This window comes from Indicator indicator, chromosome 26, assembly GCF_027791375.1.
Source record: "Indicator indicator isolate 239-I01 chromosome 26, UM_Iind_1.1, whole genome shotgun sequence".
In the NCBI taxonomy this organism is placed as follows: Eukaryota; Metazoa; Chordata; class Aves; order Piciformes; family Indicatoridae; genus Indicator; species Indicator indicator.
The window spans coordinates 5,296,976-5,310,684 of NC_072035.1; the positions used below are offsets into that span (position 1 = coordinate 5,296,976).

Here is a 13,709-nt window from a genome sequence, read left to right on the forward strand (position 1 = left end):
AAAAGGGAAAAAAAAACCCAGGAGAGAAAGACTAGAAAATTTGCTCACAAGGAGAGAAAATATTTTAAGAAGTCATTAAAGCAACAACTTTCCCAAAGAGAATAAATCCACAAAGCAGCAGCCAAACAAGCTGCCCAGTCTATTTTATCAGAGTTGGGCTTTTTTTCCTATTACATGACAAACAACTGACATCCAAGCTGCCAATTACTTAACCATGCTGAGACTTTTAACTCCATTTAAAAGGGGAAAATACAGCTGCTGGAAATGTAACACTGCACAATAATCTACCAGCTGCCTACACAATTTACTTGATGTCTTTTTTTATCTGTCTCTATTAGTACTGTTTTATCAACACATACAGGGAAAACGTGCTCACATTGGTTTTAAGCTACTTTGTCCTGGTCAAAACATCACAAGTTACTTTGAAATAATTAGGTAAATGGTAGATAACATGATTCTGCATTACTGTTTAGATAGCTCTGTTTCATCACAAGTTATGTGCACAGTGAAACTTCTCTGCATCAGACACAGCGTTTTAGATTGTCTGCAGGAGTAAAAATTCTGCTAATTATTACTGGCCAAAAACTGAAAAGAAACCAGATTATTGTTCCCAATTGTTTAAATATTGTTCCTGCAATTCCAAATGAGCACCAGCCAGTGGCAACCAACTACCATTTGGATTGTGTTACTCAAAGGCTGACATTTTTTCCTCTTCCCCTTGCTTTGAACAAAAGAAAAATTGGAGTTACTAATCTCTGCAGCTCTATGTAATGAACTTACCAAGTAGACTGTGAGAAAGTGCAACTTTACCACACTAATTTCTCAAATCCATGTCCAACCTCCACCTTCTCTCTATAAAATTTAAGAAAAAGTAGGACATGAGTCACTAGAACCATAACCTTTCTTATCATAGACCATAGATTTTTTTCAGGGGTCAATAAAAGCCCTGACTCCACTCTGTGAAATCAGGTAGCTGGCAATAAGGGCACCTTTTGAATACACCAATTACTACAAAACCTGACAGTTAAAAGCAGGCTTGGGGAAGAATCCACACATACCTTTGTGTACTCATTTTAAGAAAATTTCAGTTAAAAAAAATAAATAGCCTCAATGTACAACAAAGAAAGCATAATAAATAGATGTGCAGCTATACCAAGGCCATGAGCTTTCTGGACAGTGTTATCTGCTATATGTCGGTAAAACAAAAGTCACTAAGCACCCTTCTCAACTGTATGAAAGATGTGAAATCAGAATGCTGGGTTTCTGTTGTATGATCACAAAAATACACTCTCTTTTCTGTAGCTAACTGGAGTGCAAGGCACACTAAGACAAAGGGGACACTGACCATTAGTTACTCAGAGATCATTCTAAATGATGGATAGAAAACCATGTCCCTTGTCCCAGAAATCTTCACTGCAAACAAGCATTCTCAGATTGTTCTGTGCATGAAGGAAGATAAAAAGTGTTTCTCAGCTTAAGGTGGTCAGGCAGGCTAGACAGCTGGCTTTTTAAAAAGCAGAAAGTGCTAAAAAAAAAAAAAAAAAATTTACAACAAAAGTCAATCCCAATCAATGAAAGACTCCATAAAAACTCTGCCTAATGAAAGATGTTTCCTTCTTTATTATTGTGTAATACTTTCACAGAAACATGGTATTTACAAATATACACATATAGACTGCTGATCATAAAATGTTACTGAAGAATTAGTCAAAAAAATCAATTTACAAAACCCAAAAACTTTCCAAAGATACTCTGGCTGTAAAAGTTTAATGGAACTTCAAGGAGATGCTTCTGTACACAAAGACAGGTTTTAGCTCCTCAAGTTCTGGGAGTATTAGAAGAGCTGTGAAACGAGTGAGCCAAGCCCAGCTGAACATTTGAGATGAGGCAGTTTTTTTGTTGTTCTTTTCATACAGTTGCTTGATGGTCAGTTCAACAGGTCTCAGGAGGCACTCGTGTGTATGTTTTTGGAAGCTGCAAGCATTGCTCTCACTTTGGCCATTAGATCCTGTAGAAAGTAAAAGGAAAATGATCAGACATGTCTGGGCTTTGAAGGGAGCTAAAGTATGTGATTGCAAAAACTTGCATGAAAGGGTTGGTTTATGCTCCAGCAACATGGAATACTTAGATTCACATAGGTCAACAGATATTAACTGTCCCTAGGCTGGGGACAACCTGGACAAAGTTCCTAGGGCAGCAATTGAAGTCTACTTTTACTACATGCTACAAAGTGTTCTGCATAAATATTGACAGAGGAGTTTCTATACAACAGAACACAGGAATCAGTCAACTGAAATGGAAAGGAACTATGACTATATCCTCTCCAAAACTGTAATGGACACACAACTACTAACCACTGAAGGTTTAAAAGAGAAAAGAAGTAAAAGACAATAGCTGGGAATAGAGTTCTAACAATTACTCTGTAACAGAAATGTTTTGTTTGCTTTGTAAACCTGAACTGAAAATTTACCTAGCACTGGTATTTTCACACAGTGACTGAAACTGTGGCTAAACCAGACTGCTGTGAAACCAAACAGCAACTCTCAGTCTTGTCTGAGTATCCAGCGGAAACAACATTACAAAAGGAAATGAAATTTCATGTAAGTGGCATCAAATAATTGGGTTGGAAAAAAAAAAAAGAAGAAAAAAAAAGAGATCACAAAATAAAAAGCACACATCAAGAATGAATTGAAGCTACTTAAAACATTTCTTCGCAAATGCAATATAAATGACTTAAAATCCTGAGTTCTTTTGAAAGCATTTTTCACCTGAAGCTCTTCCAACACTTCATAGGGGAATTCAGTATCATTGTTCCACTTTACAGATGGAACGATTTGAATGGGAAAACATACTGAATTGTCAGGGTAAGCCAGCACACTGACAGTCAAATAATCTTACTAATAATTAGGCAAATTAAAGTTCTTTGGGTCCTTACAGAAAAAAGGATGCTAAACCAATCTATACTGGGAAATACCTTGCAGATTCACAGAAGTTTCATTACTCTACTTTTTGCAAACAGTACCTAAGAAGTGTATTTTAATATGGCAATCTTTCCTCCTCCTACAGCTGCACTTCAAGCAAGCAGACTAATATTAAACTAGCAAATGCTATGCCATCAGCAATATTTAACCCAAGAAATGCACAAGGCAATGACCTCTGTCTGAAAAGTGTTATGCTTTCAGAGAGGGATGTTTACTCTACTTTGAAGACGATGGTGTAATTCCTATCTTGGTTTTCATACCAGGAGCTTCCAAGTATTTACTTGGTAGCCTAAGAAGTGCTATGGCATTAGAAATTCATTTTCTTTCTATTTTCCATTTCCCTTAATATTCTTTGCTTTAGGTATGAAAAATGGATCGAATATGGTATGCAAGGTACTCGTATTACTTCCCAACCATGACTATTCCCTAGTGCAAGCAAATCTTTGAATGGAATTAATTTACAGAAAGAATAATCTCTCCCTTGGGAAAAAAAAAAAAAGAGAATATTAAAAAAAAGTGATTTTACATTTCAAATTTTCAAAAGCATAGTGAAGAGCTTTCCTCTTTTAAACTAGGCATATTCAATAGAAAGAAAGTTAAACACTCATAAAGACTCTAAGTGGATGAGTGAAATAAAAAATTTTAGTGATATGATGCAGTAGCTTTTAAAAAAGGAATGGAATTACTTTGACAAAGGTTGGGTATCTTAAAATTGTGTTAGAGAAGCTGAACCCATTTAGATTATTGCACACCATGTGGAGGCACATACCCCATATGCCATGATTCACAGCAGACTTGAATGTATCAACAAAATCATAACAACAGTTCAGAGACATAAACAGCACCAAGGCTAAGATTAAGTGAGCTGAAGATGCTGCTTAATGCAAGGCAAACAGTTAACTCCAGTTTGCATGAGGATGTATTTTCCCTCTTCTGCCAACACTACAAACTTAGCCTTTGCCAAGGCATTTCTCTTTCCTTCTTTCTTGCAGGAAGCTTAAGAGCACTACATGGTAAGATGGGCTCTCTGTAATACCTACTGTTGCTAACTGGGTGACTGTAGCATAAAGTGGACTCTCACATCTGAGCAGTGGAGATACTGCAGCGTAACGAATTTAGCTTGGTCTTTAGGGGCTTGATTAAACTTGAAAGGGCAGCAGCCAGAGAAGCAACAAAATTGTTTTTTTCATAAGCAAGCAGGCTAAGAATGACAATGAACAAGCCTCTAGATCAGATGCAAAGCTCAGAATTGTATACAGTAGTAACAGAAGAAAATAGTAGGATGGACACACTTAATTAGGCAAAATACTCTGAACTGGCTTATTTGTACCTGAGTGATTTTACTCTGCACTGAAGACACGATTGCTGAAGAGATTTGGCCATCTTTTTCCTGAGAAACTCCCCTATAAAGGTAGAATTAGAATTAAGAAATTCAGAGTGACTGTTTTAAAAATGCATTTCACACACAATCACAATTCTGGGATTTACTGTACAAGTCTCTCATATGTTAGTCAACAGTTCTCTCATTCAACCAGAGACCACGATGAGTCCCAGTCAGAAGGGTCACTTGTACAACTGATACAAGGAATCTGAACAACAGCCCAGGAATTTTTAACAGGAATGTTCTAGATTCTGTAGAAATTATTTCATTATGAATCTCGAAGGTCTTCTTCTAAGTGTTATGCCATTTAGTGAGAGTTCCTAGGTTAGCCCTGGGTTGCAGAATTTTTCATGTATGTTGAGATGTTTACTCCAGCAGGCAACAGAGATCCAATGTCTTCATTAGACTGATGCATGTAGTGGCATCCTCCCAGTGTCTCCTCCTTTTAATATGCACACATGCAACAAAGAGCTCCTCACCACACAAGTTAGGTCAAAAGACACAGTAAAGAGACAGCAGCACTGCAGTATCATAATAAAAGAATAGATTACCTGGAGCGTTCCTGACTGGATTCCCTGCTCTCCACAGGAGAGACACTAGCTGAATGTACAGAGTTTTTGTGTGTGGATGGTTTGCCTGGTGACATGGATGGTGAAGGAGACCTAGGTTTGGACTTGGTACGTGATCTAGACCGCCTCTTCTTCTTCTTTTCATGGGGACTTCTGTGATAAGAAAACATTTTAATGAAGGATATTTAGAGCAGTATTACACTAGCTCAGTTGAAGTTAAGTTTTCACATTCCTAAAAGACTATGTAGCCTTCTTCCACAGGATACTTCTCATAAATTTGGCAACGTTCCAGTCTTAACCCAATACTCCCCTTCCATGGTTGTGCAAAGTCCTTTCTTAGTAGCTCTTTTTAACACATTACATTAGGGATCTCATACCTGAGGTTTCACTAGGAATGCTGCTTCATGGGTACACCCTTGGTACCCAGGAATTACTGACCGGCATTTGATAGTTTGAAGGATGGCAATGAAAAATCATTGGTGATTTGCAGAGTAACTTTGCTAGAGGCAAGCTCCTTTCCAAACAACAGCAGACATTTGGAATATAATATGAAGAGTCTATACCCTTACAATTTCCTAGCTCATAAACAAACTATTGAATCAACTATGCAAAAGATCTACAAGGCAAATCCATGCTTCCTTTGTTTGCTTTTTAAAATAAATTACCCCTTTCCTTGTGATCCAATTTATAAGGCAACAATTGCAGGCTCAAAATTCTAAACAAGCTCTTACATGCCACTGCAACAAAACCAGATGAAGCAACATGTTTTAAGTGCAAACCATTTATGAGCTGGAAATTAGAAACACAAATGTTTGTCACTCTAAGAGCTGGAATTAAGGGCTTACAGGTAGCTATGCACTCCTTATTGACTGAGGGGAAAACAGAGGTAGCCTCCTTATAAGTAATACTAAGCTCAAAGAGAATTCAATTAGTAATATACTGGAGACGGAACCAACAAAATCTTTATGTATGGTCAAGAATTTGTATCTGTAGGATTTACATGCCAGCATTGATGTTACTGTAATTAGAATTACTGGAGTAATGCCTTAATTAGAGCTAGGCAACACATCATTGAAGGCATTTCTCTCTAGCATGCACTGCTAGAAGTCTATTCATAACAATGTTGTTGAAGCTTCTATAACACCTTAAAAATACTGTAAAACTCATGAGCCATCAAGTGTCCCTATATTCACATAATCATAGAATGGTAGGGGCTGGAAGGCACCTCTGGAAATCACTGAGTCCAACCCCCCTGCCAAAGCAGGATCACCTAGGGCACGTCACACAGGAACATGTTTAGGTCACACATTTGAAAGCCTCCAGAGAAAGACTCCACAACCCCTCTGGGCAGCCTGTTCTCACCCTCACAGTACAGAAGTTTTTCCTCATGTTGAGGTGGATCTCCCTGTGTTCCAGCTTATGACCATTGCCTCTCATCCTATCACAGGGCACCACTGTAAATATTAAGAAAATTCCCTCTCAGTCTCTTCCAGACTAAACAGCCACAGGTCACTCAGCCTTTCCAGATCCTTCATCACCCTCATAGTCTCCATGGGGCTTTTGGTTCCTTTACTTCTTAGGAATTTACTACTTTAAAAGCAGCTATGCTACAATATAATATTAAACTCCCATATAAATATTGTGTACATCTGATGCTTAGAATTCATCATACAAATATCTCATTTTTACACAGAATTTAACGTTCTAGACCTAAAATTGCAAAAATTCCTTACATTTTTCTTCCATAATTAATCACTAAATGGCAGAAGAAAAACCCCAGAGCCCTGCTGACCTCTACCATTCCATGACTGTAGAAAAAACATCAGCTACAAAGTTATTCCTTGACTAGCTAATTAGGTACTGTAATTGCTCAGTTTCTTAAAACATCATAATGTAATCAAGCTGTGAACATATTTCATACCTAACTCCCTAAAATCTCAGAAAAGATTTATCATGCATAAGGAGTATTTTACAGTAAGGCTTCTCAGTGTTTTTCATCTCAGATTATAATGAAGAAACATCACAGCTGCTGAAGGAAAGTGTCTATCAATTTGCTATTTTTAGAACAGTCCATTTGCTACAACTAGGCTTATTTTTAAGTATTTTTCTAGGTACAAAAGCTAGCATAAAAGAATTATGCATATTCTCTGTGAAAAGTAATTCAATGCAGCCATATTAAAACATGAATTTACATTAAACTTCTTTTTTAAAGAGACTATGATGGCAACTGAAGTGCAGAGTAAGCAGAAGAAAAAACAATTGTATTTATTCTGAAGTGTACCTTGTTCTACAAGCAGTAAGCTTTCCAAACAAGACAAAAGTAAAGCACATCTTCCAAGTTCTTACATTATTTTCTTCTGGAAATACACCTAAATATTTACCAGCAATGCCAGTTATTCAGCAGGATGACTGGTATCAGATTAGTGCCCTGAGCAAGAGTGAAACATTACAGCATATTAAAATTATTTTGATTTTCAACCCTAATGGCACTGCTGGATGCTTGCCTGCTTCCTAGTCAAACTATGGTTAATAAAAACTACCCAGCTGACTGCTGCCATGTAAGACTGTAACCTGTTCTCAGCTATCAGGCAAAATATATTATTCACTCATAGAAAGCCCAGATAAACTTTAAACAGACCTTGAACCCAAACCTTGCTTCCTTATGCCATTGTGAAGAATCTACTCCATAATCGTAGATGAAAACTGGTCCACCACAGCATCTACATACTTACTTGAAAATTTAACATGTCAATCCTAACAGGGCTAAACCAGGAGGCATTCTATAATTAGAGCCTCAAAATATTCTAATCCTTGTTTAATTACAACATTCCTCTCTTAGTCTTCAGGGTTTTACACTTTTTGCACTTATTGCTGTATTTTAATGTGTAGTGTTCCTACCTAAAAAAAATTTACAGTTTCTACCTATCCATAAATAACACTGTTTAAAGAAGAGTTTAGTTTGCTTCACAATTGTCATCATAATTTACCACTTGGCATGACATAGCTCCAAAAATAATTCATAGCTTAAAACACTGAATGGTCAAGCAGCAGATTCACCAAAACTGCATTAAAAATAGCACGAGCTGGGTAAAAAAAATCTTTTGTATTTTTATGGGAAGAAAACCATTTTAAGCTTCCAGATCTTTTCTGCTTAACCAAATTTGCATGCTCAGTTCCACAGAAGCCTCTATTATCTTGAGTTGATGAATGTGAAAAACTGAATCAGTTAAAGCATACTGACGAAGTTCTCAATTATACACGCCACACATCAACTAATTAGAGGCTGTCAAGAGATGGGAAGTTATCTTAAGAAACAAGAGATTTTTAATGAAGTTGAAAGTGATCTCCTTGCTTTTTATTGCACAAGAGATATGGAAGAACAGGTTGAAGACATCTTCACTGATGATGAGAAAAAATTCCATAGGCTCAGTTCAGTAACTTGAACGCTTTGGATTTTATGTACAATTTAGGTGTATTTATACATAGAAGCATGAAAAACGTTCACTTTCTTGCATGTCCAAGGCACAACACGCCACAGAGAATGCTCTGTGAGAGACAAAACATTTCAAAGCCTTCTGGGCACACGCTTTGCAGATGTCTTTTTTCTGCTGCTGGCAAGCTGAAATAATGGTTAGTATTGTGCTTTGATTATATGTTCAGAGCAACTACATACAAACTGCTCTCTAAAAAAGGCACCTCCTGATTTGTATTTCACATTCCACTCTGACAGTAAAAAAAACAGCTAAGTGCAAAGCATACTCACTGCTGAACTGGAGTATACCAGTAGGAATAATGTAATACCTCTCTATGATCTTTGTGTAGTGGCCATATAGCTTGCACAAGCAGAGCATGAGAAAATGACCCAACAAGAAGGAAACATGAAAGCCCAAATAAAACCTGAACTCTTGCAGTCAGGAGATAATAGCATATTAAAGTTCACTGATTTGGCTGTAAATTTAGTGTTTGAACATATATAAGACTGAGGGAAGAACAAGCACTTCTGATTTGTTTGGTGTTTTTTTTTTTTTTTTTCCCACAGCAGTATTTATCTATTAAAATAAACCTCCAGAACATAAAACTCTCAGTAAGTTCCACCTAGGGAGTACACAACACATCAGGCAATGTTTCAGGTCTCTTCCAATGCCAGGACACATCCTTCAGCAGGACCAGGCACACTTACTTGGAACGTGGGCGTTTCCTGCTATTTCCAGGACTGTTACTAATGCGGTAAGCTGTTGGAACACTTCTGTCATCTCTCCGCCTTTCTGGTGTGTGAGCCCTTCTTCTAGGTGACCTTGAGCGTGACCTGAGCAGGGAAAAAATATCCAAAAGTTTGCTTTTTTTGTCATTTATTCCATTATTTTTTATTTCAGTGGAATTGTGCTGTCACCAAGTACAAATATAACACCTTTCACATGCCTATTTTATACCCACATGGGCTATCCAGTCTCCAAGACTTGTCAGCTACATAAAAATTTCTTACCTAGCCAAGACATTTAGGATGTCATCATCCATTGCTTTTCACTCCCAACTGGGGAGGGTGGGAAAGCCATTATTTTTTTGGTATTGTGTGCTAATGTCGACTTCTGTATTAGTAAGCAGAAAAGTCCAGTCACCTTTTTGGCAATAGAGTTTACTAACATTGTTATGCAGAAGTCCAATTTGGCTTCATGCCTGGGATTGTCAGGCCTGACCTTGACTTCTCAAATTAGTGGTATGTATTTAGAACTGCTGTGTCACAGGGATAAACACAAGTTTTTGTTTTCAGCTTTCCAACACTGACAAGTCCAGGAAATCTTGTCCCTGATGTTGCAGAATAATCCTAGCAGAGACAAAATACTTTCACCTGTGCGAGTGACCAACAACCCATGACTGGTGTTGTTTGGCACTAGCACTTCAACTTGAGGTACTTTCCCTAGAAAAGTGAGAAAGTGATCAAGAGGGGAAAAAGAAAGCATGCCCAGTTAAGATCAGAGAAAAACTCCAGAACTTAATTATTTTTCTCTATGATTTGGAATTAAGTGGATGTACAAGTAAAACCTGAGTATTTCTTAGTAACAAAAAAACTGGAATGAGAGAAGTCCTAAGAGAAGGAAGGAAGAAGGGGAAGATGGAGAAAAGGGCAATTCAGGGATCCAGCTTGGAAAAAAAGAAAGAAAAAAACCACAAACCCCAGATCCACCCAAAATTCCTGATAGTAAGTTAGTATTGTTCTCACTAAAAGATATAGTTCTATTAATTTTACTTCTATTTGCTTATTTAAGGTCTTCCTTTTTAAATTTACTCTAGAAATGTCATTCCATATATACTGAACACTCATGCTTTGAAAATACCTAATGTTCTGTGACTAAAAGGCAAGTCATTTGTGGAATCACTGATATTCTCCAGATTCACACACATACTATATATATGTATGTAACAGACACACACACTCACTCCTGAGTCATTTCTCTTACACCTACAACAAAAGAGATCAATTGAAGATGCGAAAAAAAAAAACAAACCCAAAAAACAAGTAATGCACTGGCAATTAAGTGCTGCAAATTAACTGCTTTGTCATTCAGAAATCTCATCTTTACCAGGCCATTCAGAAAGATTAAAAAAGGAAAAAAACCAACAGATTATAAAGTTTGGGGTCAGTCAGACACCTTGACATTTTACCAGGATTTCCCTCTAAAGAGCTCCAGCAGTCAAATCTTTTCGTGGTCGAAGTTGCCTGATAATTTTCCCGCTCTGTTGCTGCTGCCATTGATGAGTTGCTCAGACTCGGCTCCATGCTCAGTGTCCCTGTGGATGCTGTGAGTCTGTGATACGGAGGCACACACTTCACATTCAGAATAACATCTCCTAGTTTTGGTATTAACTAGAATCTTGAAAAGGCTCAGTCCCTCAACCAAAAGCTGAACTTTAGTAAAACATGCCTATATGGACCAGCCTAAAAAAAGTCCAAACAATCAGAAAGAAAAGGCATTAGCTTAATTTTCATGAATTTACTTTAGTGGTTCTACAACATTCTTTTATCACCAAGTGTTAAGAACTTCGGCCATCAGTTCCCAACAATTAAAACCAGCTCAACACTTTTACTGCAACATATCAATTATTACTTCCCCTAGACTGTTATTTCAAAAGGCATTCTATTCCTTCCAAGTCAGTATCATTTATGTTTAGTAGGGCCCCAAAAGCTCAAATGGTTACCAAGTTTGGCATGTTTCATCAGAAAATAGGAATTAAAAATATGTGAACAGACATTGCCTCAACAATAAGAAAATCAGTTCAGAAGGAGAAAAGCAAACAAGCAAACAAACTCTTTTACAAAGAACATCTACTTCCAAGTCTCTTAACATTGAGGCAAAAAGTCTCACACAAACATACACACAGGTGTACTCTATCCAAAGTAACCTGCTAATGAAGTATGCACTACTGTTTATACCTTGGTAATGCTGTGGCTTATTATTGCTCTATTACTAAATATTAACAACAAAAAAAGAATCAGTACTAAAGAGAAATTCAGGCTTTCCACCTCTAGATCAAAATGAACATTCAAATTCCATCTAACCAAATCACTACATCACCTGGTGTGTAATGAGTACCTCTGCTTCCTTTCCTCTCTTCTCACACACACCACACTCACATACCAATACATCATTAGCTTAGATCATGTACCACAAAAATCTATTGATAGAAACCATAGATTTAGATCAACATTGTCATTATTTACACTTACTGCCAACCAGCTGTGCAACCTAACTTCTCAGCTAGAACACAGATGCTGAAAACCCCAGCAACTGACAACCTGCACTTTAAAAGCACCACTGCCAGGGACATTTCACACCATACTTTGTGATGGTGCCTTAAAACAAAGACACTGATGAAACATTTACTGCAGAAGACTGAAAGGTACCAAAGGCTATTTGTTTTCCTAGACAGATTTAACAAATGTGCCCCATTTTGACACTGACTGTCTATTACATATGACTAATCATCTGTTTGAGACTAGTAACTCCACAGCGATCCACGCTGCAATACCTTACAACACTTTTGGACATGGTTTACAAACGTTTCCATGACTCTTGCTTAACTTTGAATCATCATGTTGATCTAGAACGAAAACTGTACACCACCAAGAGCTCTATGGGACTAATGCTGGTACAGAAGTTTTGTTCCAGAAGATCACATGCATTTATGCAGAGAACTGCTGTTAGCACACCACACCCACAGTTACGCCAAGATATATGGGTTCCTTACATAGCTACAATGTTTGTTACCTTGCTTCTACAAAAGAGGATTTGGTTGTGCTACTCACAAAAATGAATATCCAAAACATGCTTTGAATTAACCTCATGTTATTCCAACAGAATTTTTCAACCTTATAGCTGAAAACGCATTAAAAAAATACTTAAAAATGCACCAGTACAAGAATTGTATCTTACCACCAAAGACTAAATATGCAATGCCTCTAGACCTCTGATAATGCAAAAATAAATGATAAATAAGTGACATAAACCAGTACAGAGAAGCATATTGCAAAGTTCATCTGTAGGACTTGTAAGCACAATATGCATTTTGGGAAAAAAAAAATTGAATAGAGAAACAAAGAGTGAGCTTGAAAAGCATGCTGAACATCACTTGAATAAAGAGCAAAGAAGGTTACTGCAAACATCTGTTTAACTTCTCTTGTCATATCTCATTCCTTATTAACTTGTCATAGTTATGTAAGTAAAGGTGATTTTTTTGATCTTACTCTTTCAAACAACTCTGCACCACTTAGTAGCTACTCAAAGTCTTTTTAAACAGAAGCTCAAATACTGCCTATATGGAATCCTTGCAAATTCTAAGCCTTTAAGACTGTTTCCCAATCACAGGGCATGCATTCAGAGGCCATTATTAAAATTTAGAGATTACAAATCATTAGCCTCTAAATGCAACACAGTCTAACAAAAAATTACAAAACAAGCATAGCTCCTCCTCGGCTGTCGCAGTTAATTTAAATATAAAAAGTTTCAATAACTTCAAATCCAAAATGCTTCATTTTCATTGTGCAGATACTTCAAACTGAATAAGCTACTCTCTAAATAAAAAAAAAAAAATATTAAGAAGGTTTGTTTATTAAGAAAAGATCTTATTTGCTATCCTAAATTACTTAACAGGAAGTGAAGAAAATTCCAGCTGCTTTCAGTCCACTCAAGGTAAAATCATAGAATCAGAATTGTTTCAGCTGGGAAAGACTTCCAAGATTATAAATAAATAATAAAGCATGAAAACCCCTTCACTTTATATGGATAGCAGGTTAGAATATACATTTTGAACAGAGTAAAACAAGGGAGCAAAACCTCAAACATACAACATTAGACTGAGATATTGAAATAAAAAAACACTCAAAATCGATATCCACACAAGAAAAACTATCCCTAAGTGCCATCCACTTGATACAAAGTGAATCTTTACAAATAGTTTACACTTTATCTTCACGTAACTACTCATTACAGCAAGCTGTAATATCCAACATTTGGGGAATACAGGGGGGAAAAAAATAGAAGGTTGTTCTTGGTGAAGCAGTGGCAAAGCTGAAAAGCAAAGAGATGTGAAAGGTGCCAGGTTTTGGATGAGACAATATATAGAAATAATTCTCTCTGAATCAACAGTAAATATATAAACACATTTTTAAAAGAAAGAAAAAGTCATAGCTTCTAGCCAGGCAACATTTGCCTTCTTTCTGCAGTTACTAAGATGAGACATTATTTTTGTCTAAACACCTGAAAGACAAAACATGTCAGTATC

General features: G+C 36.8%; 1 protein-coding gene across 2 annotated transcripts in view; it reads right to left on the minus strand.

Moving 5' to 3' along the window:
• Window positions 1-1,622: 1,622 nt before the first annotated feature.
• The window catches only part of SFSWAP (splicing factor SWAP), a 46,651-nt gene continuing 34,564 nt past the window's right edge, over window positions 1,623-13,709 (minus strand). Inside the window, exons 15-19 of one of the 2 annotated variants that reach the window (XM_054392514.1) lie at window positions 10,580-10,735; window positions 9,112-9,237; window positions 4,914-5,084; window positions 4,312-4,384; window positions 1,623-2,008 (exon numbers count right to left, since the gene is read on the minus strand). In XM_054392514.1, the coding sequence (XP_054248489.1) occupies window positions 1,943-2,008; window positions 4,312-4,384; window positions 4,914-5,084; window positions 9,112-9,237; window positions 10,580-10,735 (592 nt within the window). In that variant the 3' untranslated portion in view covers window positions 1,623-1,942. The remainder of the gene's footprint in view (window positions 2,009-4,311; window positions 4,385-4,913; window positions 5,085-9,111; window positions 9,238-10,579; window positions 10,736-13,709) is intronic. The other variant, XM_054392515.1, reaches the window with a different exon arrangement.